Below are 13,770 nucleotides of genomic sequence, written 5' to 3'. Positions count from 1 at the left end.
AAGGGAAAAAGACTGTTCTGCAAAAAAATTCAAGAAGAAAACAAGCGAGCGAGTGAGCAAGTGAAATATAAAGAACAAAATTAAATGCTAAATGGCAACCTAGGAAAAATATTTGCAAGTCAAACCACGGAAGGTTAATTTTCCTGACATATAATTAATCCTTGTCAATCAATCTGTCAGAACAAGACCAGCCACCTGAAAAGAAATAGGGGAGAGGACAGGAGTTCATCCGTTCACAGAAAAAAAAAAACAAAAAATCACAAGTGACATACAGAAGTCTTTTTTTAAAATGCTCAAATTCAGGTGCCTGGGTGGCTTAGTCGATGAAGTGTCTGCCTTCAGCTCAGGTCATGATCCCGGGGTCCTGGGATCAAGTCCCACATCGGACTCCCTGCTCAGCAGGGAGCCTGCTTCTCCCTCTCCCTCTGCCCCTGCTCTCTCGCTCTCTTGCTCTCTCTCCCCAGTAAATAAATAAAATATTTTAAAAAAATTTTAAAAAGTGAGTTCAGGACATGGAACAGAAAATGACCTACTGTGTATAAATTTAAATATCAAAAAAAAAATAAAATAAATATCAAGAAACATTTAAAAAAGTTCAAACACTAGGAAGTGTTGTTGGTGCGTCTATTTAGTGAATTGGATTTTTATATTATTAGGTGCTGGTCACATTTTTTTAACAGGCAGCGATAAAATTGTATTGTTAAAATAATTTAATAAATTGAGCTAATTGAAACAGCCTCTTCCCGTCCTGGGTGTGCCTTCCCAATCCCCCGGGATAAGTATATTATGCCTTCTATTTCTGGATCTGGTTATCACTATGCATTACAGGATCTTTCAATCAAATGTTGTGTTTCTGTCACACTGCTTTGTGATCGACTACCTCTACACCACTGTATGATCACATCCAGACGGTGGGCTTCGTTCTGTAACGTGTTAACTGTCTTAGGTTCACCAGAAATTCGGGTGAGAAGGACACTGGACCCAAACCCTAATCACAGCGCACGCTTTAATCCCAGAAAGCCATCGCATTGCCACCTGCGTGCCACTCAACTTGGACTTCCTGAACAAATAGTGACTATTTTTTTTTAACCTGGTTCTAATTGGCCTTTCTCCCCCTTTCTTGTGCATCCACAAGTTTTTAACCACGAGGTTGAAGTAGAAACTGACTCAAGGGTGTGACGGGGGGAATCTGTGAGAATCTGAAATCTGGTTCTTTCACCGAACAAAATATGGGCATCCGTGGTGGGGCAGGGGGTCTCTCCACTCGCCATAAGGAAGCCCTGGGAGGATCCTCGCAAGGACAGGAGCCCTGAGTTCCGGACACATGGAGGATTTTGTCTACCTCCTGGTCTGAGGTCCAGGGTGGCCCCCTCATCTCCCAGGAGGGCCTGGACACAGCGTCATGACCCCCTCCATGGTCCTGCCTTTTTTTTTTTTTTTTTTTCATTTACTTATGAGACACACAGAGAGAGGCAGAGACACAGGCAGAGAGAGAAGCAGGCTCCCTATGGGGAGCCTGATGCGGGACTTGATCCCAGGACACCGGGGTCAGGCCCTGAGAAGACAGATGCTCAACTCCTGAGCCACCCAGGTGTCCCTCAGCCATGCCCTTTCTGTACCTCGTAGGCCCCAGCGAGGACCAGAGAGGTAGGGGGCCCGGTGGCCGCACTCACCAGCCTGTGTGGACTTCCTCCGTGCCTTCTTGATGTCTTCCTCCGTCTTGTTGCTCAGCTTGATTTCCAGCTGCTGGGTCTTCATCTCTAGGTCTCTCTGCCGCTCCGTGAGAGCCTTACGGGCCTGGGGTCCAATGACATGGGGAGGCTGCTCAGAGGACTCCATGCCAGGAGGGCCCCTCGGGTTATGCAGCCCAGCCTCCCTGTTGCTGGGTAGGGGTCCTGACTTCTCTGTGTTTATGGATCGTTGTCTCCCCAGCAGGTGCTCAGCGGATAGCAGCACCAGCCACCCCACTCTGGGTCCAGATGGGCCCTGGGGTGGCCACAGTTGGCAGAGTTTAGGGTGCCCACGGCAGGATGCGCCCCTGGTCCTGTGCCCCTTCCCAAGGCACTGGGGTTAGTAGCTCCCAGCAAGGTCAAACCTCCAGGCCTCTGCCAGGGGAACCAAATCATCAGGAGGAAATCTGCCCAGAGAGGCCCAGATAAAGGGCCCGTGTGGACCAGCACACGTGCCGGCTGAGCATCTCACAAAAGCGTGGGGTACCTCGTTTCCTGTGCCTGGGGAGCCCCACTTGGTCTCTCACTGGTCCTTTGGCAGTGACCCGAGGGTCCCAGGGGTGGAGTGGGGGATCCTCAGGTGTGGGCTGGGGGCTGCTGTTCCTCCTACCGCCACCCCAATCCCACCACCCGGGGACATATGCCTCTGCTGTGGGTCACGGACCCTGCCGTCACCCAGCCTGCTGGCCTCCCAGGTCCCTCACCTTCTCCACCGCGGCATAGCGGCTGGCGAGCTGCTTGCGGAGGTCGGCGATGTGGTGGTCACACTTCTTCATGTCCTTCTTAAAGTTCTCTCGGAAATTCATTAAGGGCTTCTCTACCTCGCTGTGCAGCTGTCGAGGAAAGTGGGGGGGGGGCACGCTCAGGACCTGGGGACGTCAGGTGCAAGATGAGGTGGGGGGGCACTCTCCCCCACTCTACAGGTGAGGGTGGGGTCGGGGACAGAGCCTGGCCCAGCCAATAGGAAGGCAGACACAAGGGGCCACCCAATAGGTCTCAGTCAGGGGGTCACTTTAAGCTGGCCAGGCCCCAGGATTCACACCTTAGCGTCCAAGGCTTTCCGAGCCCTTCATCGGCTGCCTCCTGCTTCCCCTAGGCTCTCACCACTGCTCGTAGGACTTTGCTCAGGTCCTCAGCTTACTTTGCTTTACTTTCCAAACTGGGGTTTGGAAACCAAGCCACCGCCTCTGTGTCCCCAAGTACTTAGCACAGCGACTGCCTTTTAGTGAGGTGAGCTCAGGTCAGTTCTATTTGCTGAACATCTGCCACATGCCGGGTGCCCCAGATTACAAGGATGGTCTGGACACGGGTCAGAGCTCGAGGAAGCCATGGTGGGCACTGCCCAGGGCCGGGAGAAGATCCCAGCTGCTGGTCTGGGTGACCAGCCCAGGAGGCTCCCCTCTCTGGTCTGCTTGGAGACAGGTGCACTTCCCCTCCTGCCCTGAGGAAGCCAGCCTCTACTCTGGAGAGCCAGAGAGGTGTGGGGTTTTTTCAAGCTTTTTCCTTCCCATTTATGCTTCTTCTTTTTTCCCCTACTCCACCCTCTTTTGAAGGAGAGCTTTTACAGATCAACGTGGCCCTGCTGTGGTCAGAGCCAGGTGGGCAGCCCAGAGCCCAGCTGACTTGGGCCCTCACACTCAGCCTCCTGAGCGCTCTGATTCAGCCTCCCGAGGCCCCCAACTCTGCCTCTCAGAGCCCCTTGACTCAGCCTCCTGGAGCCCCCAGCCCAGCCTCCTGGAGCACCCTCGACTCCGCCTCCTATGGCCCCCCCGACCAGCCTTCCAGGGTCCCTCAGCCAGTCCCCGAAGTGCCTTCGGGAAGCACAGCCGAACATTCGAACATGACCTCCCAACAGGGATTCTGCGACTTCTCTCTCTTCCTCCTTACCGGTCTCTTGCTACATTATCTTTTTCTCTGGAGACCTCAGGACTTCGGTGTTTGTAGTTCTGTATCAAATACAGGTGTGTGTGTGTGTGTGGGGGGGGGGGGGTCCCAGAGGGCAGAGGCCCAGCTGGCTTTGCCCCACTGTGTCCAGAATGTCTGGTCAGAGCTGGTGCGGGGTGGGAGCCCCTTTACTACTAGGGAGAGTGACAAAATCCTCAGTGCCCAATGCCTGGGAGACAAGTCGATGCCTTGGTTGTCGGATGATTGTCAAAGGCTAACAGAGCACAGGCCTCCTGGAGCACTCCGATTCAGCCTCCCAAAGCCCCCCAACTCAGCCTCCCAGAGCCTCTCGAACATTGGTCTTAGCTCTGCATGCGTGTGAGCACCTGTGCGTGGCTATCTGGATGTGGACACCTATGTGCCCCGGCTGCCCATGCAAAACTTATTACTTATTATTTGACTTATCCCAGTCAAATAAGTTTCAAGTCACTGATCTGGTCCAAGCTCTTCATTTCATACATGGAAAAAAAAAAAAAAAAAGGAAACAACACCCAAACACCCCTCTCTCCCTGATGTCAGCTGTAAATGCCTCCAACTTTTCCAAGCCCCTAGAAGCGGACTTGCATAGGAAAACACCCCCACCTGGTGGCAGTCCGAAAGATGCTACACCCTTGAGAGCGGCCCAGAACACGCAGGCCCTTTCCCACTACATCAGGTGTTGGTGGAGGAGAAGCATAGCTTAGCTGCTGGGGGGACCTGCTTCTGGTCGGGGATTTAGGAGGGTAAACTCAGCCTGTCGATTCAGTAACCCCGGGGTCTCTTTCCAAGGGCCTAGGAAGTGGGCTGATTTCCAGACGTCCACGTGCCCAGGAGTTTACTGTCCAGAGGGTCTTTTCAACATTCAGGATTTTCAGGATTCCTAGGCCCCAGCCCCCGGTTCTGTGACTTACAAAAGGGCCCAATACACCAAAATGTGCCTCCCAGATTCCAAATGGCTTTCTGGAAACAAAACGCTACTAGCTGTCACAGGCATGCAATCCCATAGAGATTCATAGTTCTATGTTTTAAATGCTTTTAAAAGACTCATTTTGGGGTACCTGGGTGGCCGTTCGTTAGGCATCTACCTTTGGCTCAGGTCATGATCCCGGGGTGCTGGGATCGAGACCCATACTGGGCTCCCCGCAGAGAGCCTGCTTCTCCCTCTGCCCCTCTCCCTGCTTGTGCGTGTGTGTTCTCTCTTTCTCTCTGTCGAATGAATAAATAAAATCTTAAAAATAAAATAAAAGACTAATTTTTTTTCTTTGAGAACGCTGGCTGGGTGTCCTCTTATACTTGTTCTAATGCCTGAGCATCTTTGCCCAGGGATAGAGGCCTTCCTGGATGCTTGTCCTTGTGACCTCCTGAGCTGGCCTAAGAGCTGTGAAATCAGTTGTGTCAGTTAGGTCAGAACTAGCTTTTTGATGAGAAATAGAGAACACCAGGGACACCTGGGTAGCTCAGTGTTTGAATATCTGTGTTTGGCTCAGGTCGTGATCCCAGAGTCCTGGAATTGAGTCATGCATCTTGAGACTTCTCCCTTTGCCTATGTCTCTGCTTCTCTCTCTCTCATGAAAATAAATAAAATCTTAAGAAAGAAAGGAAGAAAGAAAGAAAGAAAGAAAGAAAGAAAAGAAAGAAAGAAGAAAGAAAGAAAGAAAGAAAGAAAGAAAGAAAGAAAGAAAGAAAGAAAGAGAGAAAGAAAGGAGAGAGAGAACACCAGAGTACATTTTAGGTAGAAGTAGTGTAGCTCTGTGGAACATTTGTCTTAGCTATGCATGTGTGTGAGCACCTGTGCGTGGCTATCTGGATCTGGACACCTGTGTGCTCTGGCTGCCCATGCAAAACGTATTACCTGGGGGTACCAATCAAATAAGCTTCAAGTCACTGATCTGGTCCAAGCTCTTCATTTCACACATTAAAAAAAAAAAAAAAAAAAGGGAAGCCCAGAGTTGCTAGGACTCGCTCCAGGTCACAAAGCTTGTCAGGAAGAGCACGGATATAAAACTCACGTCTCTGGACTCCCACTGTCCCCCTAAAATCTTCTGTCTGAATGCATGGCCTCTCTTGCATGATTGGATTTTTTTCTTCTGTCAGAAAGAATTTTTCTATTTTCTCTTCCTCAGCTGAAGCCAGGTAGATCCTCCTTTGCATACAGCAATCTTACTTCTTCAGGAGCCTGTTGCTAGGGATGGTGGCTCGAGCCAGGAGATTGCAAAGCCTGAAAGATTGCCATAGCTGAAATTGCATTTCTTAAAGTGCTCTTACCCCTGACACAGAACATTCAGAGTGAATTTCAACAAGCCCTGTGGAGCAGATGCTAAAATGGGTTTCGGCCATAGGGAGCCCTATTATTCACAGCAGATGCATAAATCCTGGGAGCCCCTTTGCTTTTGAGGAATCATCATCCAGCCATTGGGCTGCTACCCTGGTCGCCTTGGAGGGCCACCAACACTCATAGGCTGAAGGCAGGAGAAGCTCCCATAGAAAAATCCGGTTTTCGTGAACATTCGTCACAGATCTTCCATCAGCTGCATGGTGAAGTCAGCCCTACCTTGACAACACCTGGCTGAAAACATCCCGAGTGCTTGGAGGGGGAGGCCTGCACCCCCCTGGCCACCCCTGAGAGAGGACAGAGTGTCCCTTAGAGCAGGGCTCTGTGCATTTTTAAATGCCACTGGTCTGCCCAGAGAGAAGGTCCGGAGGGCAAGCTGCCAATTCTCTCAGTCCTGTCCTCTGCTTCCTCAGGAGCATGTGTGAAATGCAGATGCTGACTGCCAGGGTGCTTGTTAAAACCCAAGGGAAAGGAGTTAGTCCCTTCACGGAACCTTCTAGAATGCTTGCACACTGGGATGCCTTGATTCAACAAATGTGTATTTTGGCCTTGGTCCCCAGCTCCCGGCTAGAACTCCCAAAAGCTTTGTAACCCCCCAAATGATAGGGGTGCTAGGAGCATCTCTGGTGCTAATATTTGGTCTTTGACCCTGGTCCCAGACACAGAACCCCTACCTAAACCCCTTGGCATTTCATGGGAGACAGGAGCATCTTCCTAATGATGTGACCTCGGTGGTCTCCTGGGGAGCTTCAGGATGGGGGCTGGTCACCAGAAAGCCCAAACCATGATTAGAAGCTTGAAACTTTCAGCCTCTCCTCCATCCCCTGGGGAGGGAAGGAGAGAGGGGCAGAGATGGAGTTCATAAGCCATCACGCCTATGTGATGAAAATTCTATAAAAATCCATCAATTATAGCGTTTGGAGAACTTTTGGGTTGGTGACCTCATCCACCTGCCGGGCAGGTGGGACACCACAATGCCATGGGGACGGAAGCTCCCGTGCTCAGGACTCTTCTGGACCTCGCCCTATGGACCTCTTCATCTGGCTGTTCATCCGTATCCTTCACGACATCCTTTAATCTGTGATAAACCGGGAAACCTAAGTACACGTTTCCCCGAGTTCTGTGAGCCATTCAGCAAAGCATCAAATGTGAGGAAGGTGTCGTGGGAAGTCCCGATTTGTCGCTATGTCAGACACATGTGTGGCCAGACTTGGAAGCAACAAGGGGGACAGTCTTGTGGGACGGTGCCCTTTGCCCATGGGATCAGATGCTTCTCTAGGCAGGTAGCACCAGCATTGAGCTGAATTGTAGGACACCCGGCTGGTGTCAGAGAACTCAGTGGGTGTGGGAAAACCAGACGTGGCTGGTGGCTCGGAGTACCGATGCTGGTGAAGGCAGAGGTGGTGGCGGCAGTGAGGGTAAAAAGACGTAGAGATAAATGTGTGTATTTGGAGAAAATTTTGTCACCTGTTGGGCACTATATAAATAATCAAGACTGGAGGGTCTTGGTGATGAGGAGCGGGTGCCAGCAGGGTTCCCGGGGACCCAGCAGGTGACCTTTCAGAACTTATAAATCCAGCTCCACCTCACACTGGCAGCCTCCCTCCCCCATCTCCCCCATCAGTGGAGGCTTCTGCCTCCGTGGAGGCCAGGACGCGAGAAGGGAGGCCGAGGCAGAAAAAGGATGCTTCACGGAGCCCCCTCACCCACACTCGACTGGCAGATTTCCTGCGAGGTGCTCAGTGGCTGGGTTAAGGGTGCTGTTGCGAGCCCAGAAGTCTCACTCACGGCTGGCGTCAACCTGACTTCGGGGTGCTAACATCCTTCCAAAGCCGGGGGTGGGGCTGCTAGCGGCATTGTTTCTTCCTCCCACCCCAGATCTTTATAAAGCCCTTTTGTGGGTCCCCATCACTTGAGCCACTCATTCTGCCCTCTGCGTGCAAGGGGGACCGTCACGGGGTAGGGTGGTGAGACACATACGAAGCCCGATTCCTGCCCTCTGATGGCGCACATCCCAAAGCCCCAAAGGGCAATGCCTCCGGAGAACAGATGGAACCATGGGTGCTGAGTGTGGAACTCAGGGAGGAGCAGACGCCTCTGGGAGGTGTTACCTCCACATGGTAGTAAAGGAGGCAATGTACCCTCCAATTTGGTGACAGTGGGAAGGGTGCAGACCCCACGGGACAAAGGCCACCAAGAATGGCGCTACTCTCAAGGATCTCTCTTCCTTTAAAACGCAGTCATGCTAGTGGGCAGCCTCATCAGTCATGCACACTTTAGTGTGAATTATTTCCCTTAGACTCTGGGTTTATTTTTTTCCCCCTGAAGAGTAGGTGAGAGCCTGAGATGGAATCTGGAGATGTGAGCCAGGGAGTGGGGAAGAAGAGGGTCACCTGGGAACAGAAAGATCCTGAGAGAGAGTAGGCTTATAAAGACAGGAGTGGGGGCACCTGGGTGGCTCAGTGGTTAAACATCTGCCTTCGGTTCAGGGTGTGATCCCAGGGTCCTGGGACCGAGTCCCACATCGGGCTCCCCACAGGGAGCCTGCTTCTCCCTCTGCCTGTGTCTCTGCCCCTCTCTGTCTCTGTGTGTGTGTGTCTCTCATGAATAAATAAATAAAATCTTTAAAAAATGCACAAAGGGAATAAATACTTATAAACACCAGTACTTATGAAGCTTTGACTATTTTCTGAGTTCCTGAGGGACACGCATGGCCCCTGATGCCACTGTTTTGCTGTCTCTCTGCCCCGCACTGGGAATCCACACCGCGGACCACGGAAGGGGCCGGCGGGACGCACTGGGGAGATCCCTGCGAGCCCTTCAGCAGCACACGGCTGCATGTGACCAGCTCAGAGAGGCCGCAGGGCCGGCTCACCTTGGCAGAGAACTTGAGATGAACTTCCGCCTCGTCTGCAAGGCTCTTCTTCACCTGGGCCCACGCTTCTCCCAGGGAGCTGTAACAGGAGAGAGAAGGTCAGACCCAGGCAGCGGCACTGCCCTCAGAGATCTCGGCCCCTCCTGGGGGGATGGCTGATTCTCCACGTGGGTTCAGCGGGGGAGGGGGACCATCCCAAACCGAGCTGAGGATCTCAGGACCAAAGGGGGCAGGCAGCAGCACCTGGGGAAACATCCAGAAACTCAGAGAACCGGGGGAGATGGGAGAAGGAGGTGGGGTGCAGGGGCACAGCAGGCACCTGCCCATGCCTTCCCGGCGCCCACCCTGGTTCATGGGAGCGCAGTGTGAAGGCCTGCTGGCCTCTCAAGGAAGAAGGAAAGCCACCTCTTTGGGGAGAAGCCCTTCTCAAACGGAAGGTGCCACACAGCCCTGCCTGCGGGCAAGCCTCCAGTGGCCAGACTTCCAAGGTGATGGTGGTGGTGGAGGGGGGGAGGTGGACCCCTGGGCGGAGGGACTGCTCACAGATGCCCACGCAGCAGGGAAGGCTCTCGATCCCCATTCACAGATGATCCCACAGGCTCCCCCAGTCCTGATTCTGGGCTGTAGAGTCCCACCCGGTGTGGCCCACACCTTCCCCACCCAGAAGGGCAGAGTACCGTGAGCTAATCACCTGCCGCCCAAAGGAGAGGTTTCAAAAATAAAAGCAATCTTCTCCTGAGGTCCCCAGGGTCTTCACGAGTGGTCCCCACACCCTCCACCACCTGGAACCCTCGAGCCTCGCTGGGCTTCAAGCGACACGCATGCAGTCCTTGCTCGAGACCTCCCCACGCAGCCCGTAAACCCAGGCTGACTGTTCAGATGACTTCATCTCATCAAAAAAGCCACCATCACCCCCCACCCCCAACTCCCTCCCCAGAAAATCCGTAAAACATCCAGCGAAGTGGCACAGCTGAGTCAAAAAGCAGCAGGTCGCGCGGCTCCTGGGCTTCAAGCAAGGCCACCGGCAGTGAGACTCGTCCAACAGAACACAACGAGTCCCTCTGGTCACAGTCCAGGGCCGTCTGGCTGCGAGGCTGGCTCACGGGAAATGGCTGACCCATTTTATCTAGGGGTCCGGCAGCACAGAAAGGTCCCCCGGGGCGATCCTGGCTGGGGAGCACAGTCCATCAGGGAAGAGCCGGAGGGAGCCACGGGGCACTCCAAGCTGTTGGCATCTGTCTTGTTCGGAAGGGGACTGAGCTCCCGGAAGCGGTGCTGGGGCAACTCTGGGTGGCCTGGGCTCTCCCTTGATTTGGCAGATGGTCAGGGGGCCCGGGGATGGGGGGAAGGTGGAGGGGGTGGGAGCAGTCGTGGCGGTCACATGGATACAAGAACAGAATGCCAGGTGCAGACACAGGCACGCAGGTAACAGGCAAGTGACCAGTAACAGGTGCCAAGCACCTGGGGGTGGGGTGGGGACAGAGCACGGTCTTTTCGACCAAGGGTCAGAGACGACTGCATATCCACGGGGTGGTGGTAGGGGAGGTAAAAAAAAAATCTCGAATCCTGGCCTGATGCCCTAACATGCAGATTATCTCAAGAGGATCACAGATCTAAAGTGAGAGCCGGGCGGAGTGGGAGCTGGAATCCAGGCTGAGCTCCCCGTGAACCTACAGAGCCCGGCAGCCAGAAAGGCCCTGGGCGCTGCTGAGCCTGGGCGCCTACGGTCAGCACGTGGAACTGGCCCAGGGCTTTGGCAGCCTGAGAAGGGCATCTGGGTGCTGCTCTGGGAAGGAAGGAAGCAGCCGGGTCCCACGCGGGATGAGGTCCTCGGCCCCCCACCCACTGCCTCCAGGCTGGGCATTCACAGGGGGGCGGCTGCCACTGCAACCCTCGGATGGGCCTCTCTGGGCAAGCAGCACACTCCCCTGTCCACCCCCCTACTTCCCCACTCCAGAATTCCAGGCCCCTCCAGAGTCACCTCCCAGTTTAGGGGGAAAAAAAAAAGCAATTTAGAAATTCTCTCCCTTGAAGACAGATTTTTTTTCATCTGTGGAGAGGTTAATGAAAGAAAGAAAACCTGAGATGTGTTTCCATTCCAACATACGGTCTCAGGCAGGCCGAGTCAAAATGCGTGTTACTGTCACAATTACCAACCCGCAAAGACCCAAATCCCATTTCCCGTGTGTTCACCGCCCTCCCACTCCCTCCCCAAAGCCCCCGCAGGTCGCCGGGAGGAATGTGTGCCTGGGCAGCCACGATGGGATGCACATTCACGCCCGCGTTGCAGGTGCACGGCGCCGAGGCCCGTGAGCAATCGTGTACTGGGTGGCCCGTGTGTGTCAGTGCGTGTGTGCACGGCACGGTGGTGCAGGCCTGGCTTGTGCAGCTGGGAGCATATGCTGAGCATGTTGGCAGGATGGAGTGTCCCTGGCAGCAGCCCAGGCCGAGGAGGTGGAAGCCGGAAGACTCCAGAACAGCCCTGCGCTTGCAGGGCACGGAGATATGCAGGAAAGCCTCCTTGCCAGGCGGAGGGGCAACTCCCCCACCCACTGACGCCTCCTTCCTGCTCCCGTCTTGGGTCCAGTGTCCCAGGGGTGGGGGCAGAAGGGGGCCACGGGGGTGAGCTCATTTCTGTGGAGGAGCCCCTGGCCCTGCAGGGACCACCCTGTGGCCCACCGCACCAGCGAGAAACCACAGAGCGGCCGCCACTTGGCCACACGGCCGGCCCACGCAGAGAGGCCTGAATCAAAGCCACGTTGGGTTGGCACAGCCCGTCCCCTGGAGGCTTCAGGCCACGCAGGCGGATTTGGACTTAGCATCGCAGCCCTCTGACGACCATAACCACCCACGACAGGACGTCCTCCGTCCTTACTTCCCCTCGCAAGAGAGGTTCCAACACAGAGGGAGGCAGCAATGGGGCGAAGGCCTTGGCGGAGGCGGGGTGGGGGGATCCTTCCAGCTCCCACCTCCTGAGTCTGCAGAACTCACGTTCCATGAAATTAATTTAAAGAGAACAATCCCACGGTGTTCGGCACATTCACCATATTGTGTAACCACTGCTTCTATCTTGTTCTAAAACCCGTGCGTCCCCCCCCCCCCATTAGGGACTGAGTGTGTGGGTCTCTACCGGACTCAGGTTGCAACCCTAAGCCTCCCCCACTCCACCTCCTCCCAGGGTGGCTGTTATTTGGAGATGGAGCCTCTAAGGAAGTAATAAGGTCATATGAGGTCAAAAGTGGTGGGGCCCCAATCTAATAGGATTCAGGTCCCTATAAGAAGAGACTCCAGAGAGCCCATGCTCTCTCCACACCAAGGGAAGCCCGTAGGGAGATGGTGGCCACTTGTAACTCAAGAGGAGAGCTCTTGCCAGACACCAGCCCTTCCAGCCTCATGATCTTGGGCCTTCCAGCCTCCAGAACCATGATAAGGGACATCTGTGTCATTGAATCCGCCCGGTCGGTGGTACTCTATCATAGCTGCCCAAGCAGATGACTATACACACCCCAAAAGGAAACCCCGAACCCATGAAGCTGTTTCTTTCCATTCCATGCTCCCCTGGCAACCCAGCAACCACCTATCTTTGTTCCGTCTTTGTGGGTTTCTCCTATTCTGGACATTTTATAAAAATGGAATCCTATAACATGCAACCTTTTCTTCTTTAACTTTTTTCTATCTTTATCCTGAGGTTCATCCACGTAGTAGCCTGGATCAGGACCTGAAATACCTTTCTCATGGCTAAATAATATTCCATCGCATATCCCTACGATCCAGCATGGACGGATATAAAACTTGTTGGTCCATCTATCCCCCGATGGCCATTTGGGTTGTTTGCATGTTTTGGCTATCTTGGATGGTGTTGTTATGAACACATGCATACGGGTATTTGTCTGAGTACCTATTTTCAATTCTTCTGGGTATAAACCTACGAGCGGAATTTCTGGGTCATACGGTAATCCTATTTAGCATACTGAGGCCCTGCCAAACTGTTTTCCATGGTGGCGGCACCATTTTACATTCCCACCAGCGGGCTGCAAGTGTTTTATGTTAAGAAATGAGCAGAAAGGGACACTTGGGTGGCTCAGTGGTTGAGCATCTGTCTTCAGCTCAGGGCATGATCCCAGGGTCCTGGGATCGAGTCCTGCATCGGACTCCCCAAAGAGGAACTTCTCCCTCTGCCTGTGTCTTAGCCTCTCTCTGGGTCTTTTGTGAGTAAATAAATGAATCTTTAAAAAACAAAGAGAGAGATATAAGCAGAGGAAACTAGTTTTCCACTGCTAGGGACCCCTCTGTGGTTGGGAGGGTGGGGCTGATCCTCCGCCAGCCCAGGTCCTGAACCCAAGGAGGTCTGGACCCCTACAGCTGGAGAGGCAGGGGAGCCTGGCTTTCGGGAGAGAATTCTAAATGAGGGCCCGGGTACAGAATCCTCTCCCACCCAGGGTCTTACCAGCCTGCTCTCAGAGAGACGGGAGCTGGGGTGAGAGTCTGGGGGATGGTGTGCAGCGACCAGGGCATGAGGTAGAGGGGCTGCTGACATACACCAGGATCTGGTGGGAGGCCCTTGGTCACCAGACAGAAGATAATGGGGAAGTGCCCACCTTGAGCATGGACGCACATACCTGCAATCATGAGGGCCCACCTGGAGCCAGGCCTATGCAGACTTCCCCAGTCATGTGGGACAATGGCACCGATTAGGGATCAGGGACAAGGAAGTCCCCCATCCTGTCTGCTGTTCCTTCCCATTCCCGTCACCGTTCTCCCCACTCACCCTTCCTCCTGAGCAGCCAATGAATTCTGAGAGAGCTTAGCCAAGTTTTTTGCGTATTCCTCTTCTATCTTTATCCTGCAAATGGGAGAAAACCCAACATGTCAGCTCAGCGGCACAAGATCATATCATAGGTCTGACCCAC

General features: G+C 53.8%; 1 protein-coding gene across 9 annotated transcripts in view; it reads right to left on the bottom strand.

Moving 5' to 3' along the window:
• Positions 1-13,770, bottom strand: part of GAS7 (growth arrest specific 7) — a 208,833-nt gene that overhangs the window by 9,696 nt on the left and 185,367 nt on the right. For all 9 annotated transcript variants that reach the window (XM_077892642.1, XM_077892645.1, XM_077892646.1 and 6 more), the window contains 4 exons: positions 13,629-13,703; positions 8,861-8,939; positions 2,435-2,563; positions 1,674-1,797 (listed from right to left, as the gene is read on the bottom strand). In XM_077892642.1, coding sequence (XP_077748768.1) covers positions 1,674-1,797; positions 2,435-2,563; positions 8,861-8,939; positions 13,629-13,703 — 407 coding nt within the window. The remainder of the gene's footprint in view (positions 1-1,673; positions 1,798-2,434; positions 2,564-8,860; positions 8,940-13,628; positions 13,704-13,770) is intronic.

Source organism: Canis aureus, chromosome 3 (genome assembly GCF_053574225.1).
Source record: "Canis aureus isolate CA01 chromosome 3, VMU_Caureus_v.1.0, whole genome shotgun sequence".
NCBI classification, from domain to species: domain Eukaryota; kingdom Metazoa; phylum Chordata; class Mammalia; order Carnivora; family Canidae; genus Canis; species Canis aureus.
Note: the sequence above shows the minus strand (reverse complement) of the source record. Positions and strands in the feature narration are given on the sequence as shown.